The sequence below is a fragment of the Pyxicephalus adspersus genome, chromosome 3 (assembly GCF_032062135.1).
Source record: "Pyxicephalus adspersus chromosome 3, UCB_Pads_2.0, whole genome shotgun sequence".
In the NCBI taxonomy this organism is placed as follows: domain Eukaryota; kingdom Metazoa; phylum Chordata; class Amphibia; order Anura; family Pyxicephalidae; genus Pyxicephalus; species Pyxicephalus adspersus.
The window spans coordinates 83,221,198-83,233,983 of record NC_092860.1 but is presented as its reverse complement, the minus strand read 5'-3'; the positions used below and the strand labels follow the sequence as shown (position 1 = coordinate 83,233,983).

General features: G+C 35.8%; 1 protein-coding gene across 2 annotated transcripts in view; it reads right to left on the bottom strand.

Annotated features, from left to right (window-relative positions):
- Nucleotides 1-12,786, bottom strand: part of SHROOM3 (shroom family member 3) — a 172,341-nt gene that overhangs the window by 72,104 nt on the left and 87,451 nt on the right. For both annotated transcript variants that reach the window (XM_072405481.1, XM_072405482.1), the window contains one exon: nucleotides 11,777-11,848. In XM_072405481.1, coding sequence (XP_072261582.1) covers nucleotides 11,777-11,848 — 72 coding nt within the window. The remainder of the gene's footprint in view (nucleotides 1-11,776; nucleotides 11,849-12,786) is intronic.

Here is a 12,786-nt window from a genome sequence, read left to right as displayed (position 1 = left end):
GATGCGTGAAGATCATAAGAAGGAAGAAGAAAAGGAAGATGGCAACACCCTGCGATAGAACAGAGATAAGTATATAGCAAGGATTTAGTTCAAATGCTAAGTTTTTGCTGCTTAATTTTTACCAACCAACTTAGCCTGTGTCTTCAGAGTGAAACCTTGCATGAAGCTTTCATGCATCATCTGATTTCAAAAGACTGCCATCACTGCTTTTTTGACAGTGAATGAAAGGTTATTTACAATGCTGTCCAATAAATCATAAGTGCTTTGAAATCAGCCGGTGGATTCTAATCAAAGTGTGCAGTAAACGTCTTTGAATGACTCTGAGAATATCAGCAATAATTCTGCAACAGAAGTAAGAATTTAAAAGCCCTATAAAAATTGACAGATGAAAGCAAAGGGAGTGTAGAAGAAGCTGGGATCCTTTTTTTCAGGAATATGTTGGTCCTCCCAGACATCTGTGATTGATCTTCAAGCACACATGATGCCCCATCATATGAAATAAAATATTCACACATTAGTGTTGAAATCCAAAAACGAACTGCTTGACAACCCCCAGATTCATTGCTACATTGAGACCTGTCTCTATAGCCAACAGAGAGATGTGCATAGTGGCCCTGATTTATTAAAGCTCTCCAAGGCTGGAGAGAATACACTTTCATCAGTGAAGCTGGGTGATACAGCAAACCTGGAATGGATCTGGTCCAGGATTCAAAATGTTTGCTGGCAAATAGCAAATGATTTTTAAAAATCCATTCCATATTTTCTGGATCACCCCGCTTCACTTCTGAAAGTGTATTCTCTCCAGCCTTGGAGAGCTTTAGTAAATCAGGGCCATTGTGTCTGTATGTTAGAAATGTGGAGGTATAGCATAGCTTGAATGTTACAGCTGAAAGGTACATACTGAGTTCCCCAGATTTAAGATGTCTCATGCTTTCAGGAATTTACTGAGTATATGCATTTACATTTTTGTGTTACTTTAAATAATGTAGTTAAGTGCCAAATTAACGTTAAGGACCTGAAAATCTCCACCGGTCCAAAAGAAGAATTTTAGAATTAAATGTCAGCTTGTGGCCTTGGACACAAAAAAACCTGGTTATGTTCAGGAATAGTACCACAATTCTGATATCTGGCCATGACCACAACATTTACTTCCTGTCTCCACCCTAATCTGATAACAAACCAAGACCCTTGCTACATGTTCTGACCTTGGTTGTAAGAACATATGTCACATACACTGGACCTGGTATGTATCTGTACCTAAATTTATATACCTGGCCAACCTGCTTCAGTCTTTTGCTACAACATACAGTAAATCTGCTGCCCGAATAGACTTGTTTTAAACTACAGCTCCATTTACTCCATACGCAAGCATGTGGTCATTCCACCTTTGCTATAAAGGAACTAACACTCACCAATATGTTAGTCTTTTACTAGATCCATGACATGGGTATTCTGTGTTTATATCCCTGGTATGCTTCACAATGTACATTTTTCTCCAAAAGGTCTTACAACACAATGATTGATGCATGGTGTTAAAATTCAGGTCCGAAGAGGAAATATCTGGATTAACCTAAACTACCAATAGTAGCAGCGCTGCATATTGTATTCTCCCTCATCTTTCCAGCATTTATTCAACCTCTATTTATTATGACACATAGTGAACCAACAGTGAACGGTTTCCTTACTTTGTATTACCAAGTAAAGCTTTTACAAATTACTGCTTGTGAAACCTTCTGTTACACTTAACATGTGCAAGTGCAATGGAAGGAGATTCTGTGCTTCAGATTTTTGAATACTGTGTTATGTGTTCAAGGAGAGTAGGTAACAAAGAACAAATAGAGCCACTTAATAATTTATTTTACACAAGAGTGTCCATACATAGGAGGCACATTTTAGAGTATCACTAGTATAGTGTAACTGTTTAGTGAATAATGCCTAATTCTTTTGGTACAATTACATGCCAATGGGAATGTTGTCCACTGGATATGTAAGCAGCCGACTCCCAAAACCCTTGTGTGAAAGTTCCATTTAAAGTTCCAAGCCCATTGATTAACCAATACAAAGTATATAAACTAAGACTGTCGTGTACCTAAGGATTGCTTGTGTAATATTTACTTGTATTTATATTGCACTGACATATTACGCAGCGCTTTATAAAGTCCATAGTCATGTCACTAACTGCCCCTCGAAAGGGCTCACAATCTAATGTGTCTACCATAATAATAGGTCAATAACAAAGTCTAAGGACACTTTTAAGGGGAAGCCAAAAATAAAAAATTAATAAACCTTCTGCATATTAAATAATTCTCAAAAATTGTATAATAATCATGTTTGTACATTTTTCAATGCAAAAAATTAATACAAAATTTACAACTATTTTAAAGTTAGGGCTATACATAAACAAAGTGTTCATCTTAAGTGCACAGTGTTCCATGAAAGGAACAGCATTGTGTATATTAACCATACAAACACAGAGAATGAACTTTGGGATGCTACATTTATAGGCTGTGAGCAGAAATTCTCATGCCCCTTTGCCCACCTTTAGTAACAGCATTAACAAAGCAAGACTGAATGCCTTCTGAAATTGCTCAGGCAAGAGCAAATGTTGCCCATGTTTTATCTCCCTAGAGACTCAGAAACTTTCCAAGAATGAAGTTATGGGAGCGGATCTGGCAGTGGGGTGAGTCAGGGAGAGCAGTAATGTACTGTCTCTTGCAGACAACAACACTTCAGTGTCAAAGATACAAGTCCAAGGGCATCTGGCTGATTCAGGCATACAGCAGATAGAAGAAAAGAAAACAATTTCTCGGCAGAAAAACTGACTTTTGAAGAGAAGAAAGGAACTACAGGAGAGCTCGCATCGCAATCTACATATATAAAGAAAAGCATGACCAAGGACAACAAATAAATCTTACCGCTGGGAATCCACAATGTGATCTAAGGCCACAATCCAAAATGTGATCTAAGGCCACAATCCAAAATGTGATCTAAGGCCAACCATACTTTGTTTTTACCAGTCTGAGTATAGTTAATAAAGAGAAACTTGTGCAGGGGTTAACAATCAAGTGATAATGAATACTTTACATGACAAAAAGTCAACTGCATTTCTCACACTGAGGTTAAAATGCTGTGCAATCTGTTAAATAAGTCAGGGCTTACACTTCAGCTCACAGCAATCCCAACATATAGTATACTATTCTTAGTTCTTTTTGTACATCTGGCAAATCTAAATGCCTATGTATGGGAAATTTAAAGCTCAATATATTTTTTATGGATTTTATTCATCCACCCACTGTTTTTTCATATATGTTCAGCAGAGTGGGGAAAGATTGAGGATAGAAACCTCCATAAGATTCTTTTAGTGTCAGGGACCCCCATTGGAGACATGTCTCCTTTCATTCTGTTTGGACAGGACATGATTGAAAAAACAGGAACAAATAGTAGAAGAAAAACCTTTTTTTTCCAGTGACATAGGTAAAGTTTAGAACCTCTTTTAGGTTATATATTTATGTATCTCCCTGTCCTAGTGACTGATGCTTTAAAATAGATCAGCATGCACTGTATTTAGTTTGGAATTATATAGGTACATAGAAGATGCCATATTTAACCATTATTTACTCATGCTACATGTTGGTTACTTAATTCTACATTTTCCTCTCAAAGCTATTCTCCTGCATAAAAAAATTTAAAAAAATATATAAAAATACCAATCATGAAAAAATGTGAATCAAATAACAGTATGCATTTCAATATTAAGCGAAAACAAAACTTCCCCACTAGAAAACCACTATTTCCCCTCTAAGAGACACTAAGCAGTCCCAGTAAAGAATTGTGAAGTTAATAACATTACCTCTTGTAAAGGATGACTTTTTGAGGTCTGGATGTGAACTTCTTAGCTGTGGTGGGTGGTGTCATTTGCACTTCTTTATGGTTTTTTTGTATTTTCCATGAGTTGAGAAGTTTAGGAACACCAAAGATGAAGACGCTTTGCTTAACTACGAGGCATCAAAAGGAATCTAAAAATCTTGATTCCTATACTGGCATCTATGTACCCATGAGAAACACTGCTAAAGTCATTGGTTCTGTCTAATTCAGCAGGAAATAACTTCAATTCTCAAGGGAAGAGATTACAATAATGACCTCTCAGCAATTACTTTATAACATCTTTAAGTCAGTCTACCAGAATAAGAGATATACTGTATGTCTCTGACCACAGATATAGGGCAATCATATTCCAATATAGGTGAATTTAAACAGATTGGCGTATCATCTCCTGTTAGAGGGCATCTACAGATACTGTTGACCAAAATATTTTAAGGAATCTTTGTCCAGTTGCTGTTGTATGCTCTGAGAAAAGCAAACAATTTAGGCTAGGTTACATATATGTCTAAAGCTATGTGAAAACAGACAATTTCCAAGGGTCTAAACATTCCTACACATAACTGGCCTCTGGCCTTTCTGGCTAGGCTTGTTTAAAAAGGAAAAGACTTTCACATTTATTTTTTCTATATTTTTCTATTTAATTGAGAGAATTTAGATTAGCCTACCGTCCTAACAAGTGTTGTCTTATCAGCAGAACAAAGAGTATATTTGGTAAATCAGACTTTATTCAGACTGGCAGTGAGGTTGCCATATGTTTACCAATTCCTCATGCCAGTGAACTGCTGCCTCGGGAAGGGGCTACAGGTAGCTTCTACCTGGGCAGCGCAATAGAGAATGAATGGAAGTGGCAGTATGCAGTTTAGTACAGCTCAATGTCACCTGCCTCAAATCTGCAGAAACCGATTCTTAAGGTAGCAGCACTGCAGTGCAAGCAGCTGGCAAGGTGCTAGCCACCTGGAGCTCTGTGGAATCGCTTGATCTCTCTGCAGGTATGAAACCCTCCTACAGATTTGTATCATAAGACGAAACAATTAGGCAGAGATACTGTGTAACACTGGCAGCCAGGAAGTACAGCCCATGTATGTATTAGGCCAAAAGGGTTATTGAAATATACAGTATATAATACCACTATTGAAATAAAGCTAGAAAAGCAGAAATAAACTGTTTAGATTTCCCAGGTGCAAGTACACACAACATATTTGTATAAAATAGAACTAGAAAAGTGCAGCCCTCCCAGAGCTGCAACATCTCTCTTATTGCTCTGTTACTAGTGCCTCCATGACCTTTTTGTCTTCTTCCAGGATCAGGGCTATTTAACACACTAATTGTTTGGGTCTAAAAACCACAACTCAGTAACTTATGAAATGTATTGTATCCCAACAAATACACCCAGGAAGAGATTGTACAAAGTCTTGTAAAAAAAAATGCTAGCAGACCGGTGGACAATTTTCACCAATTGGTATTGTTTGTATTTGTCTGGCATTTGCATCCCCTATTTATTGTACAGCACCGTGTGATATGTTGGTGTTTTATAAATAAAGTTTATTATTAATATTATTATTATTATTATTAACCACCTGGGCGTTACACTGAGGTCTAGATTTCTGTTCTAAAAGCGTTACACTGTTTTTCATGAAATTTTTTTTTTAAATTGTAGACCTGTAACTTACAGAAATATGTCCGAACAAGGGTTCTAGTAGAAATCATGAATATAAAAAATGTTTGAAACACACAATCATGTAAAAAAAAAAATACTTTTAATAAAATTAAATAAAAGACACAAAAAATCAGCTTAAACAAGAATACATAAATAAATGAAAAATACTGAAAATGCGATAATTCGGTATAATGTACAGTAATATATTTTTCTAAAACACCTCCCTAGTGTCCGTCAAATACCTATAGACAAAAACCACATAAATATATTTTCTATTATTTTGTATTGGATTGGATACAGGACTTTGTATTCAATCCAATACAAAATGAGAACAAAATTCAAACTCTCATTTTGTATTGGATTGAATACAAACTCCTGTTTCCAATCCAATACAAAATGAGAGTTTGAATTTACCAATTACATACTTTGTATTTATTTTGAATTATTTTGTATTGGATTGGATACAGGAGTTTGTATTCCATACAATACAAAATGTGTTTGAATGAGTTTCAGTTTGAATTTCCCGCACACGCGCCGACGTCATCACGCACGGAGGGAGAAGAAGCTGGCCGGCTTAGAAGAAGAAGCCGGCCGGCTTAGAAGAAGAAGCCGGCTTTTTCTTCTAAGCCGGCCGGCTTCTTCTTCCCGGAGAGGTCACCCGACGCTGGAGGACGACGCTGGAACACGACCGATGGACGATCGCAGCGGGACCAGGTAAGTGATCGATAAACCCGAACTTTTCTCACTGTATTTTCATACAGTGAGAAAAGTTTGGGTTTATCGATAATTGTAACTTTTTGAAGCCCGTACCAAGGTCGGGCTTAACGGTCGGGTGGTTAATATTAATAATAATAATAATAATAATATCACAGCCTATTTTACCACAAACATGTATCTGTTAGATAACTTTTACTTTTCAGATTTAGTTCCCCCTAATGCTAATAAAATTAAGTAATACCTGATGGTTTGGTTCATAGAGATCAACAATAAACCAAACCAAATTAAGTTTACCTTCATTAGCCTGAGTAAGCACCTAAACAGACCACTACCTACACGGGCCCAAGTGCTGCACAGTAAGAGCCTTGTTACAAGATAGGCACCAGGGCTTTAAACAACTGACAAACTGGCATATTTATTCTAATATATGGCCACATTTCACCCACTTATTCATTATAGAACATCCATATTTTACTAACTTGCTGTCTTTAACAAGGTATGTACACAATGGGAAGGGTCATTCCCTTTGGAACCATTTACTTCTATTGTCAGAGTGAGAAAATGTAAAAAATTATAAGAATTGTGCATATCCATGACTATTTGCCAAGGGTTGTTAGTAGATTGCTTGGTTTGTAGATTTATGTACTGTAACACTTACGTTTGAGTGTTTTTTTGAATAAGTCAATTAGGGGAAAGAATCATGTGCCAATGTACACAGAGTTCTACTAGTAAGTGAAATTAAATACAGGTACCATATTATATAAAAAAAATCTATATTTAAAACTTAAGTACACAATATCTAAAATACAAATGATTTCAAGATTCTTGTATATATTGAAGAGTATATATAACCTATAAATATGGCAGTTGCTAGGAACCAGCTGTTGTTAGCAAGTCCTGATATAAATGGGTGCAGACTGTGTTTATAACCTATAATTATACTGTAGATTCCATCTGCTGCAAAATGCAATACATTTTAAAACTCTGGATATTTCACATTCATTTACATTGTAAATACCAGACACATATGCAGTGCCAATTTCACATTAAAGTATATATTTGAGGGTATTTTTATATGCCAATAATTTAAACTCAAGAGTTAGGTTTATTGTTTAATGGTAAACATATGACATTTAGGTAAGTGTTAATGTGTATAACCTACATATAAAAGGGCAGGTATCAGTTTTTTTTCAGTAAGAGATACTTGTTGTACATTCCTTCATTTCTTTACCTATAGCCCATGTTCATAAAAGAAAGAAATGAAAGAAGAAATGTTCATAAAGTAAATGGGGGAGTACTGGGAGTAGGTGTATGCTTACATGCTGGGGGGGGGATTACATGGCTATATGCAAGTATCAGATGCGCTGGTAGTAAGTGTATGGGTACACGCAGACAGGAGGTGCATAGGTACATACAAAGAGAGGAGATATGACTGCATTCAGGGGGGTTACATGCTCATAGAACAAATAAACACAATGAGCCTGATTTATCAAAGCTCTTCAAGACAAAAGAAGATTGACTATCATGGGTGAACATGTGTGATCCAGCAAACCTGGAATGGAATGGATTTGGTCAGGCTGGATGATGGGTTCCCATTCTATACTCTGTTTTAAAGAGAATTCTTCATACAAACAAATTTGAGCATACATATTTGTTCTAGGCCCAAAAGAAATGAAATGAAATGTGAAAGTGGTGCTACATATTCAGAATTTCCATTTCCTTCTACTGCACTTTTCAGGAAAAAACATTTATGTTTTACAAAAACAAAACATTTTGCATTTGACTTTAAAAGTTGTTTTTAGGCATTGTCCGTTCCTGCTGATATTGGCGAACTATCTGGTGAAAGGTTTACCTATCTAAAGGCTGGATGAAGGATAGAAATGATCAAAACATTTACAGTTAAACCCGCAAGACTGGTGATGCTTTACGGGTCAGCTGCTATTTGCCTTTTCTTTTATCTTTATACTTGGTGGCCCACACCTGATAGACTGGGAAAAACAACATTGTTTACACTAGAACAGAAACCTAAATGTTTATCTCAGAATTATCACTCCACACATCCTCATTCACACTTGACCACCTGGAAACCAAAGTATCAGTTTGTATGGACATTAGTTATACAGCAACCACATGATGGATTTTTTTTGTTATGAATCATTTTCATGGGTATATATATTGATAAATGAAAGCCATATTTGATGTAGGCTGAGGCCTTTTTTTAGTATATAAATATATTAACCCCCACCAATTAAAATCTCAAAGTTTTGACATGGCAGATTTCAATTAATAATAAAAAGTTGCCAAACTTTTTACTACTTTTTACAACTTGCCAAAAGTGCATGTATGTATGCATTAAATGTTTGCAAAGTAGCTGCAGGAAACCAGAAACTCTGATAGGCAACAGATAAAAAATACTGGGAAAAACAATATTATGTTAAAAATACATAGTGCTATAACAAACTAAACATCACTTATTCTGAGTCCACATTTTTGTGATCCTTTGAGGTGCCTTTAAGCACATGCATTAATTAATGTCATTGCAATTTTTTTGCATTGCAGTGTATTGTACAGTGCATTAGAATGCCATTTGAAAAGAAAAGTGCAGCAACAAACTGTTTATAGAGGTGGGTTGTGTTAACTAGTGCATATAACTGCATCATACATGTCTGTATAGGTCTATAGAATTTACTTTCATCAGTAGCTTAGTAAGTAAATGGATCTTAGTCTCCTAATTAAAGTTTTTTTGTTTTTGTTTTGTCAGATTAGGAATTGTTCTTTTTGAAGTTTGTTTTTTTTACTAATAGGAAATCTATTCCAGGTTTGCTGGATCACCCAGCTTCACTGGTGAAACTGTATCCTCTCCAGCCTTGGAGATCTTTATTAAATAAGTGCTAATAAGAAAGAAATAGCAAATATCAGTACTCAGGTAAAAAAAAAAGGAATAGTAAATTATCCATAACTGTACAAATCAGGATACCTGGCACTAGTTTATTTGACTATATCCCTACGTACTGGTAACCTGCATTTAATCCAAAGTTTGATAGCCTGAGACAGCCAAAACTCAATAGGCTTAATGCTGAAATAGATGTCATGGAATGAATCTTGAAGAATCCAAACTACTTTAATAGGTTCATTATTAGCATGGGGGAACAAACCTAAAACAAACCTAAAATTAGGGGTATCAGGCTTTAGAACAGCATGTTGTTTTACACAAGGTTCAATCATTGTCATTTTGTATGAAGTGAATGAAATTTGTAATTAGAAAAATGATTTTATTAAATGTGTACATAGCGGCACACATAACCCAAACCATAAATGTAAATGACCCAGTTTACTTGTGTCCTAAAGAGTGCATCCTTGTCACTGGGCCCATAAAAGATAGTTTTTATTACAGTTCTGCTATTGCTTATGAAAAACTTTCAGAATTTCTTGTCCTATTAGGAGTTTTTCTTGAATACTGAAGCTTTGACCAATTCATTTAAATAATATGAAGGTCAATGTATCACAACTTTCACTAAACCTTTCACTAAAATAACTGTGTATTCAGTCACTGATATGCTGACTTAGGTGTGTAAACACAAACTTGGGAGGAAATGGAATGTAAGTAAAGAAATGCATATGGAAACATGATAGCAGACCACTAAGAATGGCTATCACCCATCAAAATCAATGTTGATAAAAACAACTCACAATTGCTGAGTACTTTTATTTACTCTCTCTTTTGATGGTAAATCTAAGAAAGCAAGATGCTGCCTGACAACAGTTTAAATTAAAAAAATACAGGCATATATTATATGGTTTAAATAAAATACATGTTAAAAATTCAACTTATGTGGTGCAGCCATATTATTTAACACTAAAAAAACTTTTCTAAACCTGAAAGTGAAAAAAATAATTCATTACAATATAAATATTACAGCCTACCAATCCTTTACATGTGATAACTGCATTCGTTTTCAATGTTCAGGCTAAGAATAGTTTTAGCAAGCACAGAAAATACCTGTTAATCTTGGAAGGAGTGCAAAATCTAGGTCAATTCCCATAAGCATGGAAGCAGTGAAAGAACCTTATCTTTTTTAGCCCCATCAAGGTAAACCAAGACAGGATTGTTAGACGTTCAGCCTGTGTGACAACCATAACTGCTCCAAAAATGGAAATGTGAGTGTAGCCACAATGGGACAAGAAGTATGTTATTTTTAGGATTACCAGGTAAAAATAAAGAGGGACAAAGCCTAAAAAGGGCAACACTAATCTGTATACTCTATGTACTATGAGTAGGCACTTATTTTTCAATAGGGCAGTGTTAAAAGTATTATACAATTATAAATACAGTTTCTTTTCTTTACACTTACTTTTCTGCTAGTGCCTAAGATAGATACAATACAAAAGCAGTTTTGTAACTTGATGTGAAATTTGTTGTTTAACACTTTAATCTGCTTTTAAATTTCCCGCCACCGCCGAGGATTGACGAAAATCGAGACACCCCTGCATCAAGTTTTTTTTTCCTACCCCGAGTGTTGCTCAGGCTTACCTCTTTTGGTACATAAAATTCACCCCGTACCACACTCGGGATCACCGTTAGGGGGGTTAAAGCAGATCACTTTACATTTTATCTTACTGATAATGTAAAATAAATAAAATAATGAATAAAAAAATGAATACAATATACAGACTAAACATAATAAATTTTGGTTGTATTGACAAAGACTCTCAAATACTTTAGTATGGAATTTAGAAAAAAATCCCTCGAAACAACCAAGGGGGATGAAGTAGAAAGGTGATGAGTATGGAGAAGAAAGCAATGTCTTGAGAGAGTAAGGTCAAGTAGACAAGTGATTTTGCAGTATAGAAGAAGAGACTGCTAACGTGTAAACAGATTGAATGAGATCATGTGTTGATGAGACGGCATAGAAAGAGCAGAATGGAGAACAGACAGATCATAGCTAAGGGGCAGCTGAAAAGCTGTAATTAAACTGTTTACCTGCTGCAAAGTCAGCTAGCAGTGTAAATGCAAACCTATAATAATAAGATAAAATAAAGTAAAAAAGATAAAAAAAAAATAAAAAATAAGATTTTAGCACTTTGCTGAAAAAATGTATTAAACGTAAACTAACCTACAGCAACCATGACTGGCTAAAAATATTTGAATGCTTACACAAGTGACCTATCAAAGAGAGAAAATAAAGTAGGAAGAGTGGACAATATGCATATAAAACTGTATCACAGTTGCCCAATCTGCCTATCCCCGAATATCCTTTGCAACTAGCTTTCTTGCATGCTGCGTTCCACCTATCAAGTATGCAACTGGTCTGTTCACTGGAGAAATTTGAACTGCAGAAGCCCCAGTGCACCCATTTAATTTAGGCAGTATATCTTATATCTTCATTTTATTTTAATGGATTAAAGTGTGCTTTTATATTTGCCTTCTGCTTTATTTGTTGTTCAGTACAGAGAAGTATTTCATTTAAATAAATGTTATATTAGCAGTATATTATATAATGGGATTCTGTGGTTACTTACTGTTCAGGTGAGTAGATGTTAGGAAGCTTTTCATTTGCCAAGCTCAGGCTGTTGTCAGTTACAGGCATTAACCTGAAAGGAAACAAAAATTCTGTTAGAAAACATAAAACCCTAAATCATACTTTTCTAAATCAACGGTGTTCACAAGTGGCACACAAATGGGTTCAAATACAAATACAGAGCATTGGGCAGGCCCTGGCTCCCTTTAGATTTATCTTTGTTTCAATACTTTTTTTTTACATTTTCAAAAAGTTTTTAATACAACATACGTACGTACATTGCAAACCTGTTGCAATGTCATTAAGCTTTGTGATGCACTGGTCTGGTACCATATTTATTATTGATATTTATACTACTGCAAGTGCAAATTTATCAAACAATCCTTCAGGTAGCTTTATGAAGCATTTACACAGATGCATCTGTCTTATAAATATAAAGATTTCGGCATTTGTTAAACAAATCGGAAAATTTGTTTTACATACCACCGCAGTGTTCTCCCCAGAAATTTTTTTCAGCCGGGTGGTGGGAATCTGTAGCCGGGTGGTAAAAAAGGGTGTGTGGCAAAACACGGCAGATTAAGTGCTCCCAGTTCTTTATGCCATGGGTATCCAGTAACCTCTTATTGTTTCAATGTTCTACCTTCTCCCAATTATTTGTTACAACTTTGTAATGCCTGCCCTGTTAGTATATCCAATTCTTCTATTCTATGTATTTTGCCACAACTGTCCTATGCCGTGTTTTGGGACCCAACTTACTAGTGTTCTAAGTTTTAAGAGTGTGATCCTTTGTAGTAGTGTAATAGTATAAGGAATGTGGTGTAACAAGTTTGGCGGTAACTGCTGGGCACCTAGGATTGGTAACAGGCGGTAAGTGCTGGGCACCTAGGATTGGTAACAGGCGGAAAGTGCTGGGCACCTAGGATTGGTAACAGGCGGAAAGTGCTGGGCACCTAGGATTGGTAACAGGCGGTAAGTGCTGGGCACCTAGGATTGGTAACAGGCGGTAAGTGC